General features: G+C 38.0%; 1 protein-coding gene across 4 annotated transcripts in view; it reads right to left on the bottom strand.

The window, feature by feature from the left end:
* Positions 1-2,161: 2,161 nt before the first annotated feature.
* The window catches only part of dnmt3bb.1 (DNA (cytosine-5-)-methyltransferase 3 beta, duplicate b.1), a 34,384-nt gene continuing 22,722 nt past the window's right edge, over positions 2,162-13,823 (bottom strand). For 3 of the 4 annotated variants that reach the window (XM_056732210.1, XM_056732211.1, XM_056732208.1), the window contains 17 exons: positions 13,209-13,319; positions 12,285-12,443; positions 11,605-11,712; positions 10,179-10,320; positions 9,353-9,493; positions 9,079-9,123; positions 8,800-8,879; positions 7,889-8,001; positions 7,555-7,738; positions 7,358-7,442; positions 6,290-6,435; positions 5,356-5,446; positions 4,845-4,993; positions 4,671-4,756; positions 4,452-4,521; positions 4,079-4,197; positions 2,162-3,993 (listed from right to left, as the gene is read on the bottom strand). In XM_056732210.1, coding sequence (XP_056588188.1) covers positions 3,852-3,993; positions 4,079-4,197; positions 4,452-4,521; positions 4,671-4,756; positions 4,845-4,993; positions 5,356-5,446; positions 6,290-6,435; positions 7,358-7,442; positions 7,555-7,738; positions 7,889-8,001; positions 8,800-8,879; positions 9,079-9,123; positions 9,353-9,493; positions 10,179-10,320; positions 11,605-11,712; positions 12,285-12,443; positions 13,209-13,319 — 1,971 coding nt within the window. In that variant the 3' untranslated portion in view covers positions 2,162-3,851. The remainder of the gene's footprint in view (positions 3,994-4,078; positions 4,198-4,451; positions 4,522-4,670; positions 4,757-4,844; positions 4,994-5,355; positions 5,447-6,289; positions 6,436-7,357; positions 7,443-7,554; positions 7,739-7,888; positions 8,002-8,799; positions 8,880-9,078; positions 9,124-9,352; positions 9,494-10,178; positions 10,321-11,604; positions 11,713-12,284; positions 12,444-13,208; positions 13,320-13,823) is intronic. The other variant, XM_056732209.1, reaches the window with a different exon arrangement.

Raw genomic sequence — 13,823 nt, forward strand, 5'->3', positions numbered from 1 at the left:
TGGCGGATGTTCAGGTCCGTCACACGGCGAATGATCTCCTCCATGGTTTCGTCACCCGGAAGTGGGTCGGTAATGCAGAAGAGAGAGAGCTAGCGTACCCCTGGACAAAAAAAAAAATTCAGAAAAATATTATTATACTTCCTGGATGTATGTCTTGCGTCAATATGCCCGCATTCTCCACCAGTTTGTGGGGTGCAAGACACGAGACAACCACGGAAGTGGATGAACAAAACGCCCCGAAGGGTAATTTATTTAAGTGTCAACAAAAACTAGATGCTTTTCGTGAAGCTCAGCTCCGGATAAAGTCCTCCACTCGTGGTCCTTCACGTGAATAGTTTTACTAGGCCGTCTTTGTCGAGTGAGGGAACGTCACTTCTTCCGGAAATCCTTCTAGCTGGGGAATCCGCCGTTCGTCATACGTCCGAATCTTTAAAGAGAAGGGAGAGACAAGACACGTCAGTCGGGTATGAAGCTTGGAGCTGTAACTCACTCTTTCTCCTGGCTGTGAGGCTTTTATCCCTGCTGGCGATTGATCTCAGGTGTTGACGATCGGCTGATTTCCTGAATAACCATGGCGACGCTGATTGGGTGCGAGCCAACTCGCCACATGTAGTAAAACCTAAATAGTAAAAACCTACACATTTGTGCTTGTTTTCATCATAAGCCTTCCAGCAAGAAAATGTCCATCACTCAAATTATAATTATGTGAAACATTTTCAAAGATAAGTTTTCATCATTTTATATAAACTCACGGTTCATCAAATGGTAGAAAACCTCACCTACAAAAACAAAACGAACACATCACGTGTGCACATAACATTATATTCTGTATGAGGGTCAATGACGTATAAGGATTTTCAACATGCCCCATTTAAAATACAAATAAATTATATCTATTGCAGTTATTCTGCAATGTTTTCCGGCTGTGAATTGGTCATAGCCTTGAAAAATGTCATGTGGTGCAACCGTGATTTATCTTATATATATATAATATTTCCTTGACATGCTTATCGTTTTTGTTCCAATATTTAGTATTTAGTGTGTTTAGTGTTTAGAAACAACGTATTTGCATTTCTGTGAGTTTTGCTAAGTAGTCATATTCTGTTTAATACTTTTTTCTGCTTAAATTAACAAAAAAATCACATACAACCTAGAACTTACATACATGTTTTAAAAATACCATTCCCTTAAGCATACTGTATCAGAGACTCATTTCAGCCACAAAAAATCTAATATTTTATTTTTAATTTAATACAATTATTGATATTATGAGTTGCACCACATGATAAGAGGTCATTAAACGCCACTGACCTATCTATATTCATTGCGTGATGTTTGATGTAGAAATCAGTAAATCACAAAAATTGGATCATCTATTTGCTATTTACGTCACACACAGATAACAGCAAAATAAAACATGCTTTACATCTTTTAGAAACAACTGAAGTCGATGATAAAATGTGCTTGATAAATATATCATTATTCTACTAACCAGCAAATTAATAAAAATGAATGAATGAATTAGAGGTACACACAGGAGGATACTTTAGTGTCCATATGGTGTACATAGGTTCTTGACCCCGCCCACTTTAATTGCACACTCTAGCACAAACTATTAAGGGACAGTCCTCGCGCATGAGTATAAAACAAATGGAAACTTCACAATTGCCCAGTTAAAATAGCTGTAAAATGTTTAAATGTCTTCAACAAGAGGAAGAGCAGCAGGCTCCGCCCCTTTCACTGAAGAAGTATGGGTAATGTAGTTCTGCACCTGAAGTATGCACTTAAAGGAACAGTTCACCCCCAAAATTAAAATTCTGTCTACTTTACTCACCCTCAAGTTGTTTCAAATCTGTTTAAATTTATTTGTTCTGATGAACACAGAGAAACATGTTTGGAAGAACAGTTCTTGGTCATCATTGTCTACCGTAGTAGAGAAAACTCTCTAGACATTTCTTTGTTATGTATAACACAAAAGAAGATATTTTTATATGTATTTTCTGTTAGGATTAGACGCCTACAATTTATGTGTGCATACATCATGTAACAGTCATTCATATTTACATAGTAATATATAAATGTCTAATAATAAACAGTTAAAAACACTTACTCAAACACACTAGTTTTGTTTTCAAAAAACACACAATTCAAACAGTTTTGGAGTCTTGAACTTTATTTACTTTGCTCATGATGTTAACATTTTTGGTTATTTTTTTTACACAGTAAGTCCCAAAAAACAGTGAACTGTATGCAAAACTATAAGAAAAATGTGTAAAAAAATGTACAAATGGGACTGTTTAAAGTACTTTTAACATTTAAACGCACAGATTAATGTGTTCATAATGTTATCAAATAAACAAGTAAAATATCAAGTAAAACGACAGCATATGTAAAATTGGAAGATCTCGTTAGTAAAATATTAGGGCTATGATATTAAAATTGTAATTACACTACAGTATAAAAGAGAAAAGACAAGCTGTTCTTTGTGGTGTTTTTACATCTTCTTGTCAGACCAACACTTAAAATGTCTTAAGAAGTAAAAAGTAATAAGAAAAAAAAAGAGTAAAAAATGTATGAAATGTATTAATATTGCTTTAAACTTCAAGCTTTTTGTTTGGACAGTAGTTTTAAGCATATATATATATATATATATATATATATATATATATTAGTGGTATAACAGTTTGGGCTACAGCACTAAATCTATAAAACAAAAGGAAGACAATTTCTTCACAACCTAAAACCCTGCAAGGTAGGCTGTAGAGTTTTTCTTCAAAAAGCACCACACATCATTGTTTTTAAGGCATTTGAGTTCAAGAATCAGAGTGCTTGTTACCAACAATCATAGAGTGATACAATGTTTTAGAAAACTGTAACAACTATGAAAAACGAGTAAAAAGAAAGTGCATCTATATGAGAGCACATCACGGTTTTCAATACAGTCCCTCGTAACAGAGGTCGATCTACAAAACGACGAACAATTTAAGGAATATACAAAAACTCGAGAAATGTGTTAAAGTTTGTAAACAATAATTTCAAGGTTAAATACAGTACACTTATCATCTCTATCTAACAAGTCATGGAGAAGATTCTGTAATGTTTAGCGGAGGCTAATGCCCTGTAGTTCTGCTCACAGACACACCTTCTTGTTATATTAATATTGTGCAACAGAGGGAATGTCACCTGTTTAAGCACTACACTGTCTCAGTGTCTAGTTGGGGAATGAAACAATTAAAGTAAAACTATTCAGGCATGGTAAAATCATCCCTTGAGCTTTGTTTTGTAAGGACTCACAGCTTGGTGTTTGCAAGTTTGCAATGATACATTTCAAGTATTTTCTCATGCCATCAGTACAATGGAAATCTGTCACATTCAAGCGTCCATAATCTATAATGACGTTATATGTGATAAGAATTGTTCCGTTTGTACATTCTTTAGCATTAGCTTTAGCTTAAGAAGGTACTGTGGAAGTTTGTTTTGTTCAATTTTTTGAAATAATGAAATATAATTGTGAGGCACTGTTTAAAACTCTTTCAAAACGATGACAATAAATGATCAAATCTAACTGACAGCTTCAAAAACATGGCGCATCAAGTTTACGAACGTCTAGTACAAAAGCTGACCATGTGTCAACAAACGATGTTCTAAACATCACACCACAGTGTCTACTTACTACCGTTGGGTCTGACGGTCAGCAGTCCTCAACCCAACCTCTCAGCTTAACTCTCCAAACTGAGAACGAATCTGGGAGATAAATGAGTATCCAAGAGGTCCTTGTTGTTTTAATCAGGACGTTTGGTTTTGTACGTTGCCATTATGTTTGATGTATTTGCTGTATGATGCTACAGGTGCTATTCACAAGCAAAGTAGTCCTTGAGTGGGGCAAACAGGTGTCGGATCACAGGTACACTCCAAGACCGTCCCAGCAGCTTCTGTCTGGCACCGCGACCCATGTTGGACACATCCGTGTAGTGGATGGGGAAGCCGAAAATCCTGTAGTGAGAGAAGGAGAGAATTTTTTTTGGGATGTTGTTAACTGAATCAGCCAATGAAATCTTTTGATGGTGTATGAACGCACCTCTCCAGCTCTGTGCACCACAGGATGTCCTCTTTGCCGTTCATCATGACAGGGAAATGTTGATCTTTGCCTTGCTTAATGGAGTTGGACCGGGTTGTGATGGTGCGTACCTTGCCAAACTATAGACACACCGGGTTAGATTTAAAGTGACAGTTCACCCAAAAATTACTTTGTTCTGATTAACACAGAGAAAGATATTTGGAAGAATGTCTTCCCCCCCAGCAGCAGGGGGAATCATTGCGATTGGGCTGGCAAGTACCACACTTTAAGTGCATGTAAAAAAACACTTTTATGTGTGAAAAGTGACAAGATGGCAAACAGAACTTGTCACTCTCTGTGTTAAGTGCCTTTAAAACATGTCACAATATGTTACCTTGGCCACACGGCCATGTTCCAAACAGTCCTGAAGCTCTAATTTATCCATCCCAGAGGCACATAGACGTCTGAAAACAAAACACTTCCATTTCATCCATATATCACTACATAAAGGTTCATTTACATTTAATATTTTTGTGATTTAAAGCCCACTTTAAGAATTTCAAATAGTAAAAAGCTACTATGAGATGGTCCACAATGAAGATGGAGTAAATACCTCTTCATTCCCGGTAGGTTTCCCCAGAAGTACCGAGCCCTGTGAGCAGCTGACACCTCGATGGCGTCAATCATCACAGGGTTACACTACAGAACAAAGAAAACAGAGTTTTATCAGTCCTCAAGTTTGTAACAAACAGATGCTTTAAAGCACAACTAGAAAGAAAGCACAAACCTCCAGGAATCGCGAGATGTCTCTTTTATCGTTGATGCTCATGGCGACCACGTTCTCAAACATCCAGAAAAAAGGACGGTCTTCCCCTTCCTTTGGTTTAGCTTCACTCAAGAGGCGGTAAAACTCAAAAAACAGCCGTCCGGTTCCCTCTAAGGAAAGACGATATCATATTATCATTTACTACATTTTTAATCTGCTTCTATAAATGCCTGTAAAAAAAGCTACCATAATGTTGAAGTCATTTTAAATGAACTTGCAGTATTCAAGATGTCAAGTTGGCTGCAAATAATAAACAATATTTCTATTTGGAAATGTTGTGGGAGGTTAACAGAATGATACAAAAATGATAATTTTACATTAATTATACCTCTACATAGGGAAAAATGTATTTGCGGCTATAAAGTTCAAGTCCTTTTTTTATTTAAGAATCCGGTACGTCTCTTAAATATAAGTCATCTGTCCCCAAAAGAATAATAATTCAAGAATCATATTTTGATTGACAATGTCTTACCATACAGACCTTTCCTGGCTGGGTTGACAATTGAAAGATCATTACAGGGACTTCCACCAATCACCAAGTCAAAGGGCCCCCACTCAGCGATCTACAAAACAGAAGAGCGCCATCTAGTGTTAGTAAAACTGCACGACATGTCTGGAGCTCAACAATCCATTCATCGGGCATAAAAAACATTATTCCTGGTGTTCTCAAAATAAATCGACTGCTTTCACTTGCTTTGACCATAAAAGAACATGTAGTGCGAGGTTCAAACTGATAAGAAGGATAAGGAACCTCTCTGCACACATATCTGAGTAATTCCACCGCTTAGTATCTACTGCTATCAGTGTAATTACAGATCACTGAGCCATAGAGAACATAAACAGAGACATTTCAAACTAAAGGAACATCTGTGTGTGTGTCTGCAGCTGGCCTTCTCATTCTTTCAGTGTTTTAGTGATAACCCTATCAAGGGCCTCCGATACATCCTCCTCTCTTTTCTTCCATGACAACAGCCCTTTCAATGCGGCCTTCTCTTCAATCCCACCCATCCCAGCCTCGGAAACAACAACGGATGGGTGAGCGAGCGAGCGACCGAGTGATTGAGTGGGTCGGTGCGGTGGTGAATGAACTGAAGAGAGAGAGAGGATTTACGAAGGGCGAACGAGCCTTTGTGTTTCGTCACTAAGGCTTAAGACGGCTCTCTGTTCTGTGTTTGTGCATTTGTATGTGAGTAAAAGGGATAATGGAAGCCAAACAGACTTAAAGGTGCGACTATAAAGAAGGGACTCAGGTGAGGCCATTATAATTCTTGAACGCTGTTGGAACAAGCAACACGCTACTAAACAAATAATCTCAGGCCAGGTGTGTGTGAGGTGACCTAGCCAATGAATAGCCAATAGTCTCTATGGAGTCATTTGTCAAAGCGGAACAATGGCGTTGCACTTACATTTTTCCTGGTAATGTTGCGAACGTCGTGCATATACTGAATTTTTCCTTCATGCCGGACGACACCCACTGAAATGGAGTCCTCGCATACTTCTGATGCAATGTACAAGTCAACCTTAAAGCCCAGGTCTCGAAGCACCAAATAACCTACAAATAAACAAACGGTACATGTGACATTCATAGAAAGTGTCTTCACAATGTGTACATATACAGTGCCTCCTACAGGTCAAACATTTTTAACACAAATTTAGATTTTTTGAATATTTGTTTTGCTTTCACATGTTATATTTAAAAAATCCCATCACTCCCATCACTTTCTTGCTTTTAAATGCTAAAAAGAGCTTCGAGTTTATTCCAGGTCATGTTTTGTTGTTACTGACCGGCAGCTGCATCATCTCACCCTGTGTTTTGTTCTCCACAGATTTACCAAGGCCAGACAAAAGAGGATACAGTACAGAGCTGGGAATTTTCACTTGCCTCACTTTTTGTGACAATGATTTAGAGAGTCATGATTACAGGCTAATGATTATCTTGTTCTCCTATTTCACGAACACTATAAATTCTCTCTACTTTCATTCCACTTCCGCTTTTTATGTATAAGCTGTTTTCAACCAAACTAACATGTCAAGGAAACCTCTTTTTCCAAGTTACTCGGCAGTAACTGTGCAAAGATGGATGCACACTTTTGGTATTTGAGTAACAAACCAACAGCGCTCCAGCGGTGCTTCATTGAAATTATTCGTGAATAATGTTTTTCTCATAGATTGTTTATAGTGCAGATGTGGTGTTTTTAAGCAAAAATGATCATTCCTGTGATGACAGATTGAACAGGTATTAAAGTGGTAGTGCTAGGGGATATTATCATCAATTGCATCAAGGGGTAGCCAAATATACTTTTACACCATAAATATACCTGGGAGGGCCACCAAAGTAAAGTTTGTGTGTGGGAAGCACCCTAGCTTTCACAGAAATTACAGAAAATATGAATATCCACATGTATAACCAACGAAACCTAAAGAAAATATGAATATACACATGCATACACAAGGAAACCAAAAACCCCATTCACCTGTGGCAATGCCATCAAAAAGTGAAAGCACTCTGATTGGACGTCTCTGCTCTGCCGGAACCGCAGGGTAAATCTTTGGACTTTCCTGGAAGAAAACACAGTGAATATGTAAACAGTGGCTCGCTTAAAGATCCCCGGCTTTAAAAGCTGAGAAAGTCCCTCTATGCAGCCTGCAACCAGGTTCATGTCGGACTTACAAACTCCTGTCCGTTGTCACTGACGAAGAACTCCTGCAGTTTAAAGCTCCAATTGTGACGTTTCTTCAACACACCGTACTGCTGCAATGGCTGACACATGTTACAGCGCCACGGATCCAGATCACGGGCGCTGTTAGCTGCTCCCGCACCCACCAATATATCCAGACAATCCACACAGAAACACCTGCGGGCAAAGATGCCGAAGACACTTAGATGATATGAATGACAGCAAGTAAGGGTGAAGAGTGATGAGATGCCAAGATATTATAGTGGAATGCGAGATGTGAAAGAATGAGCGTGTGAGAAGCGTGAGACCATCTGTCAGGTTTGGTACCTGCAGCAGTTAGCGTTTCCACACAGCAGCACCTCCCTTCCTCCACAGCACACGGTGCAATACGACTGGTAGCCGTCGTCATCATACATGTAGGAGATCTCTAAATAAACTTCCTGACACACACAAAAAAACACACTTTTAAAACATACATAACTTTCTGTTCAGAAAAAATACAAGGTTTTTGAACTCGACGACCATTTTGCCTATTTTGTTAATAAAGCTGCATAACAACACTTTGCATTCAATTTTGACAACGATATTTATTAAAGTGAAAAATGTATCATTTATTTACCCATTCTAAACCTTTATGACTGTCTTTCTTCTGCAGAACACAACAGAAGATATTTTGAAGAATGTCGGTGTGCACACAAATGGACATTTCTCAAAATATCTTCTACAGGTGAAAGAGTCATATACATGTTTTGAACCACATAAATGTGAATAAATGACAGCTTTAAACCAGATTAGGGTGGTCTCCCTTCCACCTGGCCAAGTTGGTTTATGTGTAAAATGTACACATTTTAAGTAAACAGACATCCTCTCTGTGAAAAAGGGGTTGTCTGTTTACTTTTCTTTCTCTAAAGCCGTGGTAGGCTTCCCCAATTCACTTCACGCTACAATCTAAGTCGCCAAATACGACTCAATGCATCCTTAAACAAATGATCTATGTCACTTCAAATAAACTGTAACAGGATAACACAAAGGATAAGACAGCCTGGAGAAATCCACACATATATTTGTCCTCCTATGTAACCAATAGATACAATAGCGGCGTCCAGGTGCTGGATCAATTGCTGTCTTATGAGCAGTCGTGTCAGTGCGTGTTACAGCGCCGGGTTTCCAGAATCTCAGGTTGTGTTGTGATGTGTGACATGAGAATGGGGCAGATAAGCAAGTGAACCTTGAGTCACCTTGCATGTTAGGCAAAGGCCTCCTTCAAACAGGGGATGGAAGGTTGCCACTCTCGTTTTTCCACAAGAAAGGCAAAACTCTGAAACAGAAAACGTATCAAGTAAACTAGACGCAATAACATTTGAGAAAAGCCTGTTGGGCAAACCTTGCTAGTGTGCTTTATAGCAATTGGATGGAGGGAAGCCAGTTTTTGTTTGTTTGTTTACATTTTGAAAATGATCTTATAGTTGCTTATTGTAAATGTGTTTTAATGGATGAATGTAGTTTAAAACACATACCTTCTATACTTCTGTGATTCTTCAAAACTTCATTGACCATTTGTTCTGAAATACAGACGATACAGCAGTGATAAGCATCATATTGACAATTCAACAGCGCGGTTTTATTTCACAATCCCTTCGTGCATCTTCATACCGGATATTTGTTGTGAACAGGTGATTAGACCTCAATGAAGCCCATTTACACATCTTCATTCACACGTGTATCGTTTAACACTACTGTAATCTGCTGTCACCTGCTGGCATGAATAACAACCCTTGTGTGAGTTCTGACCTCTGCTGTAGACGTCCTCAGTGCCAGGTTTGGCCTTGCAGATGCTAAGTCGAGCTCTTTTGGCAGCTGGGGGAAATTCTGGAGGGCCAGAGTCCAGCTGTGGTGAGCTCTCTGAGGCCAGGGGAAAAACACAATACTCAGCTGGAAGAAACACAATACATTACTCACTACTGTGCACAATACACAAACACATGTACTATCAACAATGACACAATACATTAGCCGCTTAAAAGGATAAATGAAATTTCTTCACCCTTAAGTCAAACCTGTATGAATTTCTTTCTTCTGCAGAGCACAAAAGAAGATATTTTGAAGAATGTTGGTAACCAAACAACACTGTCCCGGTGTCCCCCATTGACTTCCAATGTATGGACACAAAACCATTCCTCAAAATATCTTCTGTTGTGTTCCGCAGAAGAAAGGAAGTCATAAAGGTTTAGAATATATTTCACATGAATGACCCAGATATTACATCCTGAGATTCACACATAGAATGAGAGCCATCTGAAATATTGTTTTGATTTTTGTAATATATTTAGATAAGTTGAACCCAGAAAACAAATGAAATGCCCTGATAAACATAAATTGATGTACCTTTAACCTAAAATCAATTTTTATACAAAAAGAGAACTGCCAATTTGTATCACATGTATATAATATTATCTACATATTATACACATGTATATTATAATGTAAGTTGAGCCCTTTTAAAGTGACTCTTAAATGTCTGCTCGGAGTTAAGTGAGGATTTATATGTTTAACTTAACTTAATCTGGGGTCATTTAAAGACACAGTAATTGAGTCTGTCATGATAATGTGTTCTCACCCGTGTCTTCTCTTGGTTTCAGGCCCTCCTGACCCTTGGGCAGAAAGCCGCCGTGAGCCCAGTCGAGCATGGGCTTTATCTGTTCTTCAACACTGTCTGACTCGCAGGGAGGAAATGTCTTCTCTGCACGTATACTGGCAACCTGCGATGCAGATAAAACAGAACAGCGTGTTACAGCAATAAATACATCGTAATGCATTAAAATAGTGATGTATATTGTGGAACTGTGATGATTTTTTAATTGGTTGTCAGTGTGTGACTTGCATCAAGATACCGTCGCTGATAGTGGACACTTTGTATCTCCATGTCATGGCTTTTATTTTAATTTTGTTTTGATAAATCATTAATATTGGTCACCCTTTAAATTTGTCTGTGTTTTTGGCGCAATAAAAAGTATTAAAAAGAGCTTGTCAACTTTGACAATGTTTAAGTATTAAAAAAATTACGTTTTTCATTTGCCAGTAAGATATGAGGTATTCCTGACAGAGCGACAATATACAGTAAGAAGTTCTTTCTTTGTATTTTACTACTTTCCTCATTTAAATTTTTATGGTAAAATTCTATTTTTCAGCGAGAGACCTATTGATTCTTTGTATTAATTTACATACAGAAGGCTAACTTCCTGGCTAACCTTGAATGTTGTCAACAAGTTGCATGTACAACAAGTTGCATGTACAGTCGAAAATTTGATGGAATTGGTGTTTTTTAAATATCAATCATTAATTTTGTTGAAAATATTATGATACTATCATTTCGTGAAGCCAGTATTGTGTGTGAGCTGAGGATATTGTTCCACGCCTAATAATAAGACAACATTTCCTGTTAACAAATCAAAGGATGCACACGTCACATAGACAAAACTGCGCCATACACAACTTCATACATACTGGGAAAAAAACACTGACAAAGACCGTTAATAATGATGTAGATAACACAAGAGAGGAGGTACAACAACAGAGAGAGAGAGAGACTAAAGTACAGGCAGTCCTGCCGTCCCGCTGCATGTCTGGGCTTGAGGGCTTTTGTTCAGTTTGTTAGGAGGTATGATTCTTTGAGAGATAATTAAGAGACGTTTGGGGAATTCCACATTTCCCAGATGAGTGTTTTCCCTGTTGTCTTTCTCATCTCTCTCAAACACATACACACACATTTAATGAGCATAGTGAGTCTATTAACTCATATAAAGCCTTAGAGAAACAGGTGCATATCTGGGACACGATGTGATGCAGAATACGTTTAAAGGGAAATTCTAGAAGAAATAAAGCGATCAAAATTTCTATTTTGAAGTGAGAAAGGAACAGATTCTTTTTCAAGATAACCACTCAGACAGGCTCAACTAAATACATCAAAGGGGTGGAAACATTTATTAACTAATTCCCCCTAAGGCAACAGACAGCGGTTTAGAAAAGCTGCAGTATGGTCTTACCTCCAGGGCCTGGAATATGGCTCTACGATAGGAGGCCAGCTTGGTGTAAGATGACTGGTTGAAAAACTTTGGGAAGGCTGTGATGGAATCCAGTTTGTCGGCGGACACCTACAACATATATTTCTTATTTATTAACATAAAATATATTATGTGATGCATCCTATTGTTTTGTTTGTCGATTCAAAGAATAGGAGAATTTTTTTTGGTTCCTAAAGATGTCAAAATGTTGGTAACATTTTGGCACCACGGGAATATTAGATAAAATAAATTGAGGAACAAAAAAGGAACAGTTCACGTAAGAAGGACAATATGTCTTCATTTACTCCTCCTCGAGTTCTTCCAAATCTGTATCAATTTTTTTGTTCTGTTGAACAAAAAAAGAAGATATTTTAAAGAATGCACGTCTGACTACCATTGTCATTGGTCTTCCAAATATCTTTCTGTGTTCATCAGAACAAACAAATGTGAACAGAATTGTAACATCTGGAGGGTGAGTAAATGATGACAGAATTTTGATTTCTGGGAGACCTGTCCCTTTAAGAAGCCATTTGCATTGAAGAAAAATCGCAGAAAATCTCCATCAAAAGCTGAAAGGATCTGCTTGAGTTGCATGTATTTTTACAGGTAACTTTAAAACCAACATAACTATAAAAAAGTTATTATTGTGACAACCAGATTACCTCTGAGAATTTTCCGTCTCCAAACCACTGCAGCCAGCGCATGCCGTGTGAGGCTTGTCTCTTCCCTGTTGCTCTCCAGGTCACCACCATACCTGGCCACCAGGAAAAACCTTTTATTTTGCCCCAGACTAACTCTCCAATTCCAAAACCTTTATTATCCTGCAAAGAAGAGGAGATAAAAGCAAGGTAAACCATCGACCAAAAATAACAATTTCGGCTACGTACTGATGTCAATGGAAACCGTTTTTTGAACAATTTCAAAGAACTTCAGATCTAAATTGCCTTCCAAAAAACATTATTTAAACATACAACTTCTGAATATTTGAAATATAGTATGTACTAAACATTAAAAAACAACTTTCAAACAATATAAGGTCATGAAGGGTACAATTCTACATAAACTGTCCTTTCAAGTAAAACACTCTACATGCCCTTGTTTGATCCAACAACACAAAGCCGGATTTATAATTGTAGTGCGCAGAGCTTCAAATGTGGACTGAGACACAAACGAAACCTCTGACACTGAGCTTGTCCGGGCACGATTCCCAATCAATCAGGTACATTTCAACACTCTGTTGTTCCCTCACCTGTGCGAGTGTGTACGTTTGAGTGTTTATGTCTCTGTGGTCAACAGCGACTTAGCCAGACGCCCTAACCCACAAAAACCCCATTCAGCCTCTTTGTCTTGGTCATCAGTGCTCACAAAACTCCCAGGTGCCCAGCTTTGTGACTCACAAGCCAGAGGATACGCCACAATCACAAAGGCAGTTATCTTCGCGTTCAAATAAAGCCGTTCTGCGAGGCGGCTGTTACATGTCAAACGCAGGTGGACAAACACAGGTAATCGTGGGTTGTTTGTGCATGGGCGTAAAGAGGGTAGGTAGATGGATACGCACCGATTGAGCGTGTGGAATGGTGCTGTACCTTGTACTCTGGTTGGCTGGCTGTGTCGGTGGTGTATGTGGAGGTGGAACTGCTTTGTGCAGAGTCTTTAGAGTCTTGCTCCATCAGTTCAAGAACGGCGCCTTCAGTAACCTGCGGGTACATGGAATAGTAGGAGAGAGATAAATGAAATAGGCAAATGAATAAATGTAAGGAAATGTAACATGATATTTTATAAGTCCAGCTAAAACCATAATATCCTAGTTGACATACAACTAGTGTCTTCTCAAGTAACAAACTAGTTACCAAATGAGATCTTGCTTCCGATAATATATTCACTGGCAAAAAGTTGCTAATTTTCCTTTTAATTTTCCTTAATTTACTATAATACAACAAAATGTTCCAATCGATTAAATCCTTAAAAAAAATCTTAATCAAGATTTTTGATTATATCTGCCAAAATGTATGCCGATAGAGATATTTTTTCTTTTTTTAATCATAAACTTCTCAACTAAATGTATATTTTATACATTATAGATGTATGTTTTTTTAGACCTAGGTTCAGAAAAAAGGATCTGAAAGCGCTTATAATTCAAACACATAATGCAAGTTAACTTAATTTAGCTGTTGAGCTTATAAAAGCTTAGCTTATAAAAA

The sequence above is a fragment of the Triplophysa dalaica genome, chromosome 20, assembly GCF_015846415.1.
Source record: "Triplophysa dalaica isolate WHDGS20190420 chromosome 20, ASM1584641v1, whole genome shotgun sequence".
Classification (NCBI taxonomy): domain Eukaryota; kingdom Metazoa; phylum Chordata; class Actinopteri; order Cypriniformes; family Nemacheilidae; genus Triplophysa; species Triplophysa dalaica.